This window comes from Jatropha curcas, chromosome 1 (genome assembly GCF_041381405.1).
Source record: "Jatropha curcas cultivar XTBG-Jc1 chromosome 1, XTBG_Jcur_1.0, whole genome shotgun sequence".
Taxonomy (NCBI): Eukaryota; Viridiplantae; Streptophyta; class Magnoliopsida; order Malpighiales; family Euphorbiaceae; genus Jatropha; species Jatropha curcas.
The window spans coordinates 7639914-7653860 of NC_143151.1; the positions used below are offsets into that span (position 1 = coordinate 7639914).

Consider the following 13947-nt stretch of genomic DNA (forward strand, 5'->3'; position numbering starts at 1 on the left):
AGAATGCTGATTTCAATGTTAGAGATTGTTATCTTTCTAAGCAATTCAAAGAAGTTGAGTCTTACTACAGCAGCAATTGGGCAACTGTGAGACGAACTTACTTTAGCAGTCCATGGTCATTTATCTCATTGTCCTCTGCCATCATCCTCCTAGTTCTTACAATGATTCAGAGTGTAATGTCTGTCTTAAGTTACAAGTGGTCGTTAGTATAAGATAATCTTAGGTATGCTGCAAGGTCTCGTTTAGAATTAATGTTGTAATCGATTATCTGTTGAAAAACCACCTCCCAGCCCCCAGGGATGGTATTGTTTTCAAGTTATCATTTTCTTGCCTAGCAAAGTTCCTGACAATTGTTCTACTGTAATATCTCCTACACTTTTATTCTTTGTTATCATAACATTGCTAATTTTAAGGTGGATTATAATGGCATGTGAAGGAAGCTGATGTCAGAGGGACCAATAAGTGAACTCAGTTTTTACTCTGCTGAAGTTGTTCTCAAAATAACCAAAAGGAACCAAGTATCATGTTGCTTAAAGAAAGGAGTCCTAGAGTTAACTCACCGATCTCTGCAAATGGCTAAAACAAGATTATGGGTGTGGCTATTATTCAAAAACTTCCTTCCCTCCAGCAATAACAGATTCTTATTAAAAAGGTGAAAATTCTCTTTGGAGAAGGTCTTTTTTTATTTTTTTTTTTCTGAGAGGTTTGGTGGTAGAAAGATGCTAAAATCTGCGAAATTTAGCTTTGTTTTGCAATCCTATGGAACTTTGGGATGGAGGGGAACAAGCAATTTTGCAGAAACTACTTCTGTCCTCTAATTTGCTGTGGGATAAGATGGTTTTTATGTCTTCTTTGTGAGCGTCTGCTTTAGAAGCTTGTACTGGAGTTCCTGCAATTGTAGTTCAGCTAGGTTAGGATGACATCTCAAAAAATAGCTATTCTATCTAGACTACTATCCTTGAACTTTGGAGGAAAAAGAAAATGAAAAGATAACAACTCAACTAGCTTTGATACAAGTAAGATTAGTTCATATTTTTATTTAATGTTTTTTGGTCAATTTTTAATTGTATTATTATTGTACCCAATTTCCAAGTTAGTAACTTATAAGTTTTACTCTAGATTGATTGTCAGCTATTTCAATTGATTCAATTAAGTCCAATAAGGCCGAATTAAAAATTGGATTTGTTTTTTTGTTTTCTTTTATATTTAAATTTTCGTCTTTTAATTGGATATGATTAAAATATACAAAAATGAAAATAAATAAATAAATAAATAAAACTATGATTATCTTGAGTTATCATTAATATTTTAAATGAAATATGTACAACTATGATGGCTGTTGAACTTTTATGATATCAAAATATGTAGAAGAGTTTGTATCCTTCATGTATATTATTCCCACTGCTATTTATCTTTATCTTTTTTTTTTTTTTTTAATTTTTGATTTTTGATTTTCATATTTAAAAAAAAAACTGAAAATAATTGTTTATTTTGCTTGAATGAAAATTGGATTCAATTGATCAAAAAATAAAAATATTGTCTTAATTTGACCTAAATTTAAAATTGAACTTAATTTGAATGCAAAAATCTGTTTGAGGGTGCAATCTTCACAACATAAAGATAGAGAGCATTCAAAGTAAGGGTAAATAAGTGTATTAGGCCTTTAGGTCTATTTATAAACTTTAAGAAATATCGTGAAAATAAATTAAAATATATATAAACATTATTTAAACAATTAAATATTAGACTTCAAAGCTTTTATCAAAAATTACCACCATAATAATATTGCAATTTGCTTTCTGTTAGAGTTAGATATTTATGGTTTTTCTTTATAGCAAGATATTGATCCATGTTACATCTTATGCAGGATAAGCACAATCCCTAAGAAGGACAAGCAAAAACTGCTCCAGGACTTGGAAAATATAATTATGAGTTTTAATGCATATAGTTAACTTCAAATCTTGCCATTTTTAACTGTATTATGTTCTGTATTATCACAGGTCACTGAGGGATTCATCAAAAAAAAATTGATACTATACAGTATGCAGCACAAACCCTCACCAGAAGGACCATCTTTTGGTTGTTGAACTTGAAGTTGGCTCAGCCTTAATCACATCTTTCTTTCTCTATTCCCTGCTTTAAGGACTCCAACCTTCTCCTGGACAAAATAACAAAAACATGCAGTTAATAGATTAGAGAAGATTAGATTATGGTAAGAATATAAGTTTAGCTCTCCATTGTGTAATCACAATGAGAAAGTAAAAACAAATGCCAGACGGTAAAGTTCTTCAAATTAATTGCTTAAACTTCTAGGTCCTTGGGTTTATTAATGCAGCTTGGATGAAAATAACTGAACTTATTCTTTTACCTATTGATTTCAAGATATGTATGGGAAAAAATGAATGTGGAGGCCATACCATACCATCTACAGTAATTACCTGATATTTCAACTTATGCAACAAGAAACATGGTTTTTGGTATAAATTTCTTGCTTTTACATTGCCGTTGTGGCTTCCCTTCATTTGAAAATAGGTAAAATTTCCGAGTTTCATTACACATGTAGAACCATTTTTCATCTACATGTGTTATATTGTGCATGCTTTTAAAAGAAGATCTAGTGTTAATTTTACTTGGATCGAGCATATTTAGACAAAATTGAACCCTGTTTCTTTTGTTCTCTTCCTTCAACAGTTGCTTGATTGCATTTGAATATTTTTTTTTCTTTATTTCTCTTTTTTTAATCATTTTGTGTACATGTAACATGGATGAACTCAAGTCATGTGCTAAGACACGAACTATAATCCCCGGCCTTACAGGGATTTCTAAAATTTTGGAAGGAGTTATTTTCATACATTTGCGTCCCCCTATCCCATGAGCATTTCATTGCACTTTGATTGTCTGTGTCCATCTTTGCATTATCCCAAATCCCATACACTAACCTCTTGGATATGGAAAAAATGGTTGCAACTTTTTCATTTTCCCACACTTAATGAACCTTTTTGCATCTCACTCAATAACAGTGTTTTGACTAAATTTTGAATCTTCAGAGATATTTTTTAGTTTGTTTGCCTTTCTTGCATTTCCAGATGAATGATTTTCGACTATCTCTCTAGTGACAACATCTTCTTCTATTAAAGAACGTTTAAATCGATTCGAAGTTCATTGCATATGGGCACAACTTTTGAGTTTGTGGACGAGTCTCAAGGAAAATCATTAATATCTAATTGATATGATGGATTCATGCTGGAAGAAAAAAAGTTGTGGATTGTAATTCCTAGTTGGATTTCAGTCAAAATTTATGTGCCCATATTTTTATGAAGTTGACCAGACTCTATAATTCAAATGAAAAAACTAATTCTTAAAATTTTGGTTAATTTTTGCGCGTAGAAAAATTCAATGAAGAGTCCAAAATTAAGTTTCAAATTTTTGAATTTTCATTTCTAATGTTATTGGTTAATATCTCATTAACTGAGCATCCAACACAACTAATCCCTCTAAAATTTAAGAGAGACAATACATTTATAGTTATATTAATCCATAAAACATAAATAAATGAATGATATTTTCATTTTAGAGAAGTAGTTAATGTGATTTTAGGGGTAATAAAAAAGTTAGTTTAACTAATTCCTTAGGGGAAATTATAATTGTACCCCTATGTTTTGTTGAAAGTAACTACTCTACCTTTGTATTTTATAAAATACACTATTATACCCTCATGTTTTTAGGTCCATTACATCCAATACCCCTTCCATCCATTTTTTGCTCTTTTAAAGAACACGTAAAAAAAAAATAATGGCCCAAAGAGAGAGAAAATTCTTTTTCACCAAAATACCCTCTTCTTCTTCCTCTCTTTCTCTTACTGCAAACAAGTTCAAAACTTTCTCTCTCTACTTTTATCTCTCTAAAAGAAGAAAAAGAGTAAAAAGAAAAAGAGATGATGGTATTCGGTGGTAAGATTTGAAAAATATATATTAATATCATCAGTAATTAATATAGTAGTAGAAATTTTTCTTCTTCCTTATTATTATTGTTGAAATAATAATAAGTTTATGATTTTCAATTTAGAGACAAAATACGAACAAATTTTTCTCTCTCTAATAGCTCTCATTTTATTTTGTTTTCTTTTTTAAAAAAATTAATTTATAAAAGTTGGATATTTTGAAGAGAGAAAGAGAAATAGTTTGTTGTGGTTTTGTTAGGTGATATTTTTTCTTAACAAATTTTAGTTTTATGGAAGATTGGTGAAATTTGAGTTTTAAAAGTATTGGGGTTTGAGAATTTATTGATATCAGTAATTGGTAATCAAAAAGGAAAATGGATGTAAAAAATTGAGTTTTCCATAAGATTCTAATCATTTTGGTGGTTAGGTTGAAAGTTTTGAGATAACCCAGTTTTCCGGCCCCTGTGAGCAACAACACTAGCGACATTCTGACAACACACAAAATTGATTTCAGAAGAAAACTGATTTTATCTTTTAGTTAGGGTCATTGAAGTCATTTTATAACAATTTAACGTGTGAGAGTGCATAAAATGGCCGGAAGGGGAACAATGTTTAACGGACTAAAACCATGAGGGCATGAAAGTGTATTTTAAAAAAAATACAAAGGTAAAGTAGTTAAGTTTGCAAAATATAGGAGTATGATTATAATTTTTCCAATTCCTTAATATTGGTGAAAAATCAGTTGTCCTTATATAAAAAGAATGGAGGAAGTATTATTCTTTTGCTTAATTTTCACTATTGAACAGAACAAGCAGCTTTTGATTCTGCGTTGAAACCACAAGTTGAAATCGCAATTTTACTGCAATTATTTCATTGTATGAAAGTACAAACAATTGTTTTAGCTTTGTATCACTTTGAAAAATTTATTCTCAAAGTGCATTATTTTTATTAAAAACTCTTAAATTTCTCCATCTTGAAAAGGGATAATCGTTAGATTGGATCTATTAGATTAAAGTAGGCTCGTAATGAAACTCTGAACCTAGGAAGTAAAAAAGAAAGTTAGGCTTTGAAAATCCAGCTCAGCTCCCTTCCTTTACAGTCTTTTTCAAAGAAAACGATAGTTTATCTCAGTAGTAGGGGCAGGTTTGCACAGATTGATAAAGATTGAACCGAATTGATTTAATTAATGTTTTTAGCTCAATTTTAGTTAATTTAATTTAGGAGTTGAATTAAGACTTCGTTAGATTTTAAAAGATTTTAAAATTCCAATAGTATTCGGTCTAGATTTTTTTGAAGTCTATTAAAATTTTATGGTATTCAATTCAGACTCTTATAAAATCCATAAAAATATGATGGTATTCAACTATGACTTTTAAAAATCCATACAAATTTGATGGTATTCAAAAAATTACTCATTTTGAAGGGCTCTATAAAATTATTAGTCTCATTGGATTTTAGAGTACTAAGTAGGAATAGAGAAGTTATTCACAAATTCATCCTCCAACTCAAATTTCATTTAAAATCTAACAGAGTCTTAATCTAATATACCTCTTAAGGTTTAAAGCAATGTATTAATCATTGAATTAATTCATGTACTGAGAATTTGATATTTTGACAAAATTAATATTAATACTGCTACAAATTTTTTACAGTTTAATTTGATTATTTTCATGAATTTTTATATGTTGATTTCAATTAAACATTAATTCAAATAAAAAAAATTAGAATAGTTTTGAAATAATCAAAGAATTGAAGAATACAGTCCGATATTGTTATGGCCAAACTGCCAGGTTACGTGAGCCGCAGGCGGCAGGCCTTGCATCAGGCTTGTCTAGATGTGCGCCACCTCCTTACTCAAGCTCTATAGCCAGCACAGGTCCTAGTTGGCAGTAGTTACTAATTATATATATAAACCTGTGATTTTTCAGCGAGACGATCGTTGTTCAATCAAGGGATGAGCAAATCTGTGGTCTTTTGACCACATCGCGACTATCCTAGAGCGTGAGACGACGGCTATGCTGACTATTATAGGTCTTTCATTGTCGATGACCGTAAGTTTTTAACGAAGAAGAAAACGATTTTGGAGAAGATGACATATTTTGATTTTTGGTCCCTCATTATTTTCAATTTTTCAATTAGGCTCAAAACCTTTTAATTTGTTTAATTAGATCCTGAAATTAATTTTGATTAGATATATAAAAGTCATTATAATTTCATCAAAGTCAATAAAAATCTATAAAAACATGTCCATCAATTCCATAGAACTTTATGTAAAATTTTAGTGGAATATGTGAAAATCTTAGAAAATCCTCAATTCCATCAAACTCAATAATTCTTTTAAAATCTAACACAATCTTAATTCAATACACCCCTTAGTTTATAATTTCAAATAATTTCAGTTTCAATTACAGAAAATAAAGTAAGTTTATCAAAAAATGAACTGAATCTACCAACTGGTTTTGAACATAGTTTGATTCCAATTCCATTTAAAGAAAGAGCAGTTCAGTTCTCGATTTTATTGGTTTGGTTTGATTTGAAATCAACCTATTGATTGCACATCCCTACTTAAACGGTAAAAAAAAGATTAAATGAAAGGAATCTATATATCTATAAATATAATCCTGAAACCAAAAAAGTCTTTACAAAGCACGTGACATTCCCATGTTTGAGTATTGTTTTTCTCTTTTTTTCTCTTTTTTTATAAGTTTTCTAAATTTTTAATAATTTTTGAGCATTTCTATTTTCATTTCTATATATACCTATATCTAAATTCTAAAACTTTGAATAATTAAAATTTTAAACTTTTTGAATTATTGAATTTAAAATTATAACATTCTGTTTGGAAAGAAGATGAATCAAAATAATGAAGGAAAATAACGATGAATTGTTATTTTTCTTTATATTGTTATTTTCCAACATTGTGTTTGGATAATGAACGAAAACAATAAGGAAATAAATTTTTTTTTTTGTTTGGAAAAGGCAAAATTTTAGAGAAAAAAATTGTTAATATTGATATATTGCCATTTTAACCTCACTTATCCTTTTAGAGGGCTTTAATGATTATATTACTTTAATATTTAGTTAAAAGTAATTTGGGTTTTTGGGTAATTGCATAAAAATTGGAGAAATTTTAACATTACACTATTATTTTCTTTCCCAAATGGAGAGATTCTATTTATGTTGAGATAGAGAGGAAAATAAATTGATTTTTCCTTCTATATTTTTCCTTCTTTTCCAAACAACGTAAAATTGTTATCCACGATTATTTTCCTCAGCTATTTTGATTCTTTTAAAAATATACCTCCATCCAAACAGAGTGAAAACTTTTGAAGTTTTAAATTTAGAGCTTTAAAAACTTTTGAATTTTTTTCTTATCAATATACCTATATATATACCTCTTTCAATGATTATTTTCACAATGGTTTTCTTCTAATTTTTTGTTGTTTCTTTCAATTATTTTGTTTTTATTTGCTAGGTTTTGCCTATTTTTTTTTTATTTTCATGTATATGTTGTTGTTTTTCAGATTTTGAATAGCGAAAGGATGATAATAACAACTTCAATCCATATATATTACAGTATCTTTTTTTTTTCTAGGTACAGTAATGTTAATTTAATTCTCTAGTCTGTTCTTTCATTCTTTTTTCTTTTTCAGAATTTTTTAACTTTATGAAATGATACATATACAGAAAGAAAGAAGTGGATATAGAGGCAAAGATAGGAGCAGAGAAATGACGGATATTAATTAAATCTCATTAGTTCGATAACTTATTTTCTATCTTTGTGCAATTAGTTGTATGATGTGAGTATGTTTGTTAGGAGTTTTTCCAATTTATTTGTGTAGTTTTTATACTTATGAATGAAAGGTCAGTTATTTATTTATTTATTCATTTATTATTATTATTATTTTGCTCTTTGTTTTATTTGTTATGCTTGAGGTTAAAGAGAAATCTAAACATTAAATTTAATACATACATTTAAAATAACAAAGGGAACCAATAATATAACATTTGATAAATTAAAAAATAAATACATTTAATAATTTAAAAAGATGAGATACCTAATATTCTTATCATTTAAAATTTAATTTTATTATCTAAATATTAGAAAATTATATCTAATGATTATATTTTAAAATTAATATTTATTTATGATAATTATCAATATCTATATTCAATTTCAATTTTGAAACTTTTTATTAGATCATTTAAGATATATTTTTTTTTTAAGTTTAAAAATTAGTACTTATTTAAAATAATTACCTATATTGCCATTTGATTTTTTTTTAGTTTTAAATTCGAGTATTTAATTTTTTTTGTCCATATAATTTTATAATTTTATATTTATATTTTTATATCTACATATCTTTACTATTGTCTTTGTGCTTATTTGCAAAAATTCTGGATATATCTATGTATAATGTGCTACTATATGTTAGTTTATATGTATATCTTTGATAATATTTTTATTTGCTTCTTTTTATTTCTTTATGATTTATTTTTATATAAATATTTATTTTATATGTACAACAAAAAAAGCAACCTCTGATATAATGTACAATAATAAAGTAAGAAGACCATCCGCGCAATTCGCAGGCTTCCACCTAATATCATATATAAAAAAAGAAAAATTATATACTTTTCACGTAGACAGTAGAGACACCAGTTTGAGGTGTTAATACAAATATATGTACACACACACACACACACACACACGTTATACATAAAACTCTGGATGATGGAATCAATTGATATGCAAAATTACCACTGAATATTTATTGAGAAATATCTTCTAAAATTTCAATCGCAAAAACATATATTTCAAAACCTATCTCATGAGAAATATACAGAAAATGACAACAACAATAAGAAGGTCATGCAAAATTACAGTTCATATGCGCCTATATTCATCTCCACAGTCACCAATGACTTTCATCAGATCTTTTCCTTTACTGGAAACTTCTCGTATGCTATTTACATCCTCTTCGTCAAGAGCTAATGAAAACACAGCATTAGCATCATTTATATGTTCCGACAAACCAAGCCGAACGCCTATCATTGATCCCGCCACTGCTGGCTGCAGTTGAACAACCCATATCAGAATAATGATAGGAGAATAAGATCTATAATTGTTAATGAAAAACATACATGGTGAATTAAATTACCTGATCTAATATGTATTTTACGGCAACAGTCGGTATTGAGACTCCATGTTTAGATGCTATCTGGTTTAGTGTCTTCAGCAAAACTTGGAACTGACCCCACCCTCCCCAAGCATCCACCATCTATCATATTTGTAACACAGGCTTAAAAAAAACATGTATTGATTCTTGTGAGGACTACAAATAAATAAAGTAAGACTAATCTCTCAAACAGCAATGGTAAACAGAGGGAAAACAAGAATATACAGCCATAACGGTAGACTATTGAATTTATCTATGGACATTGCAACTGTAAAAAAGTGTTGATGCACTCATTTTTCTTACATCATACATACCCTTTTGTATTTTTGTAGGGAAGGTGTGTTTAAAGGAGGCCCCGCAAAAGGAATGGTTAAGTTGGTATCGAGGAACTTCTCAGATAGCAGCCCACCCATTACTGTCCCGTACCTGCATTTCTCATAAAAATTGTATTAATAGGAACCTTACTGGTTAGATTTTAAACAAACAAATATAATGACTGAAATTGAAATGATATGAGCAAAAGAAAAATGTAAAATCACATCTCTCAGAAAAATAAGTTATTTTTCTATCAATCTTCATCATGCTATGAAAGAGTGTATCTTTGTGGAGACAAAGGTACACACAGGGTGTCTGACATACGTTATTAGTTTAACCCCTGTAAGTTGACAAAGCTCTGCCATTTTCTGTTGAGGACGCATGTCGACAATTGAATGTTGCACCTGAAAAAAGCATAGCATAGCAGTTACAATTAGCTATCATATACAGACAAACATTTTTTTTTGCAAGATGCTTAAAGTTGAACAGCTGACAAAAGAATAGCATAGCGGTTACAATCAGCTATTATATACAAGAAAATATTGTTTTGCAAAATGCTCGAAGTTGAAATTTTAAAGATTCACCTGATTGCTAACAACAGGGATTTCATTTTCCAGAATTATTCGTAATCGCTCAGTGTCAAAATTTGTCAAAGCAACTGTCTTAATCTTACCTGCAAGCCACTTAATGGAGGAACGCAATCAAATCGATACATATGGATATGGACTAGCATTTAAATAAAAAAACAAACTAAAACAATTGTTACCTTCTTCTTTTAGGTCTGTTAGGTGTTTAAGAGCATCAATATAACCAGGATTGGAATAGTCCCACCTATTTATCAATACATACAGAATTTTCATCTGAAATACCATAGTAATATCTACAGATTGTCATAAAGTACTTATTGCCGATGGAAAAAAAAAATTGCAGGGTATCTTAAGTTTATTAAGCTACATCAAATTTGGATAATTGGCTCCTTATTATGACTTTTGAATTCAAACAATATGTAACACAATAAAATTAAGGGGAAAAACGCATATCATAGGAATGATTGTCCCATCCAGAGACATCAACAAAAAAGAACAAGTAGGAAAGGGAAACAAATACCAATGAAACTGAAGCATGTCCAAGGAAGAGACATCCATTCTTTTTCGTGAAATATCGATGTTCTGCCTGACATAGCTACTTGTCATCTTAACTGGTGGTGGCACCCACTTGGTAAGACTGCATTGCATAATATGATGAATAAGCATAATACAATAATCTCATCCAAGTAAACTAATGTGCATATTGATTGATGATATATCATCCATCAAAGATCAAACCACAGCAACAAGGCCTCACAAATCAGGTTAATTAACTCACCCTCTAATCTGATCCAACAACTCAGGCGGACGTTCTCGGCGAACTCGATTGATGAAAATGCCATAAAGATCTTCAGCAGGTCCATCTGCAACATTAAAATAATGAAACTGGTGACCTCACAAATATACTTTAAGGTTTAGTCAATTGACCATATCAATCAAAAGTACAAAAAGAAAAGCTAAATTCTTTGCAACTCAATTACATATATCAGCCATATCAAAACTAGTCAATCCAGAATCAGCATAAGAAAGCATAGCATCAACAGCTTTATCACGTTGAATCTTGCCCCAGCCACCACTTGTCTGCCACATCCCATTCACCACTCTACTTATATCTAATGAATCTTTCCCATTCTTCACTACAATTCTCCGGTTACTATCTTCATTTAATACACATTTCAATGGCTTCAAACAATGTTTCCTTAGTTCAAAAACTCTTCTTCTAGTTCCCACTTTGAGTGGTTTAAAGCTGAAGTTACTAAAAGAATTGTGTATAATCAACTCTACCATTTCAAAAGAAGACCCCAGAGAAAGGAGACACACAAAAATAAATGTATTGTATATCTTTGCAATAAATTTATAGCCTTCTAAACACAGAGAAAGGAGACAATTTGATTTTGAGGATAAATAAATTTATGACCTTTTAAACACAAACACACAAAAATTACAATTCAACTAACTTTATCCAATATCTGGGGACGTTATTGAAAAAGAACATTAAGTGAGTGGCCACCATGCAATTCAAGTAACAGATATTAGGACATAATTGAAAAGAAGAAGAAAATTACGTGGCCACTACATAAATCACAAGGAACCAGTTGTAAACTAAAAAAGACAGGTATTAATTACTTACAGTGATCAGCCATGTCGAATGTGGTGAGTCCGGCATCGGCGTACTGGAGCATAGCGTCAACGGCGTTGTCTCGGTCAATACTGCCCCAACCGCCGCTTGTCTGCCACATTCCATTCAAGACTCGGCATATGTCTAGCGAATCGTTTCCGTTCTTGACTGTGATTCGGCGGGAATCGGTGGTTGTAACGGAGCACTTGACTGAATAAGAAGCGAGTCGGTATGAGTCGGGGCGAGTTGGTATTAAAGTGGATTTGAAGGTGGAGAGGTAAGGGTAAGCCTGGTGTAAGGACACTGCCATTGTTTATGGAGTTGGAGAAATGAGGATAAGCCTTTGATTTTTGTTCTCTACTTACTGTGATAATCAGTAACCAGTAACCAGTAACCACTAACCACTAACCAGTAGCCAGCAAAAAGGGGCGGGATTCTGTTGGTTTAAGTTAAATCGGGCCATTATAAATTGAATAAATTAAATTTTTATGCCAAAAAATCGAATCATTCAATTTAATTTTTTAATTTTGATTTGCCTTTTGAATTAAATTAGTTTGATGTTTAGGGTTTTAAAAATTGAACCAAAATTAAATAATTATTTATTTAGTGAGTTGTAATGAAATGTAATTAAAGATTAGGCGTGGTTTGGACATAGTACAGAATTTGATTGCTATTTTCAGGGAGCTTTCAGATCCAGTGCAGTACCAATAAACTTTAATTGATTAATGTTTTAGTCCTGTTAACAAAATATGTCTAAATTGTTTAGAAATTTATGGATGAGGATAAGAGAACTTCCTTCACTTACCTAGATAGTATGTGGTTTTTTTTCACTTGTTTTCTAAAACATAACAATAAAACCCAAGCCACTTGTAGGTTCCGCATTCTTTTGTTTGAATTTTGATTTAAAAAAAAAAAAAAAAAAAAGAATCCACAGTTAATATTAATTCTTTAATGGTTGTTTTTTCTTCTGTTGTAAAGTTAATGACTAAAATAATTAATGTATATGTTATTCTGTTTTTTTTTGTTTTCAAATATTTTTAATTGTTTACTATTTACTTTGTTTTTGTTATTGTAAAATTTAGTTTTATATACTATCCATCTATACTATATATAACAGTGAGAATGATGAGAAAATAATGGATTACTTATATCACATTTAATGAAATTTAAAATGTTTTAAAATATTTTTAATAATGACCAATTAAAAAATTACAGTTTATTAGTTGATTGTATATAATTTATTTTTTAATAAATATATATGATAAATAAGACATTTGAAATTTTTATATTTTATTTTTCAAATTTATTATTTATTTGATTTCATTTTGATTACAATTTAAAGTATTTTATTTAGGGAGGAGATAAAATATCAAAAATGTATTTTTTTTTTTATTAATACTCTTTTTTTTATGTTTGTATGATTTGATTAGATATATTTTTAAAAAATAAATTTTCAAATAGAATAAAATTTTAAATTTATATTTTTGAAATTATATTGCATATAAATATTCTGATATTTATTTTTTTTTTAGTTCTTTCTATGGAAAAAATAATATAATTTCATGATAAAGTGGTATACATGAAAATAGTTAATTAATTTTTCTTCACTTTCTTTTTCTTATAGACGATTATCTAAAATAAAAATAGTTTCCTAATAGTTTTTTTTTTATTATAGAAAATAATATGTGATATTTTTCTTTTATAATACTCTTAGAAATAATCAGATTCTAGTAATAAAGATGAAAAAAATTTATATAATAATAAGATTAATAAATATTTAATTGATCTAATATTTCATGTGAAATTTTATATATTTTTTAATCTTCTCTTAAATATATTTATGTGATATATATATATATATATATATATATATATATAAATTTTCTTAGTTGATCGGATATAATTTATAAAATTATTTTTTAAATAAATATATATAGATAATTAAGCATTCAAAATTTTAAGTTTTATCTTTTTTAAATTCATTTTTTAATAAATATATATGATAATGAGACATTTAAAAATTTTTATATTTTATATTTTATATTTATTTTATTTTATTTTGATTATAATTTAAATTATTTTATATAGGAGGGAGATAGAAATAGAAAAAATATATATTTTTATTAATCATTTTTTTATATGTTGGTATGATTTGATTGGATATATTTTTCAAAAATAAAATTTTAAATAGTATAAATTTTTAAATATAAAATTTTGAAATTATATTACATATAAATATTCCGATATGTAATTTTTTTTAGTTCTTTCTATGGAAAAAATAATATAATTCCATGATAAAGTGGTGTA

General features: G+C 28.4%; 1 protein-coding gene across 2 annotated transcripts; it reads right to left on the reverse strand.

Annotated features, from left to right (window-relative positions):
• Nucleotides 1-8685: 8685 nt before the first annotated feature.
• LOC105637095 (NAD(P)-linked oxidoreductase superfamily protein) lies at nt 8686-12056 on the reverse strand. 2 transcript variants are annotated; one of them, XM_012220497.4, is made up of 9 exons: nt 11653-12056; nt 10801-10885; nt 10543-10659; nt 10202-10266; nt 10020-10108; nt 9760-9839; nt 9435-9546; nt 9103-9222; nt 8686-9014 (listed from the first exon to the last, which is right to left on the reverse strand). In XM_012220497.4, exons 1-9 carry the CDS (start codon nt 11948-11950, stop codon nt 8829-8831), a joined length of 1152 nt encoding a protein of 383 aa, XP_012075887.1. In that variant the 5' UTR covers nt 11951-12056; the 3' UTR covers nt 8686-8828. The 2 variants fall into 2 exon arrangements, with proteins under 2 accessions (XP_012075887.1, XP_020536137.1); XM_020680478.2 differs by lacking the exon at nt 11653-12056 and adding an exon at nt 11003-11382.
• Between the last annotated feature and the right edge of the window lie 1891 nt (nt 12057-13947).

Excerpts from the sequence above, each read along its gene's own strand:
- LOC105637095 (XM_020680478.2), bottom strand. The coding sequence starts at position 11,309 with ATGGTAGAGTTGATTATACACAATTCTTTTAGTAACTTCAGCTTTAAA. Across the intron at positions 10,660-10,800 it reads TTGTTGGATCAGATTAGAGG|TCTTACCAAGTGGGTGCCAC; the intron begins GTGAGTTAATTA and ends TATGCAATGCAG. Across the intron at positions 9,840-10,019 it reads TCCCTGTTGTTAGCAATCAG|GTGCAACATTCAATTGTCGA; the intron begins GTGAATCTTTAA and ends TGCTTTTTTCAG.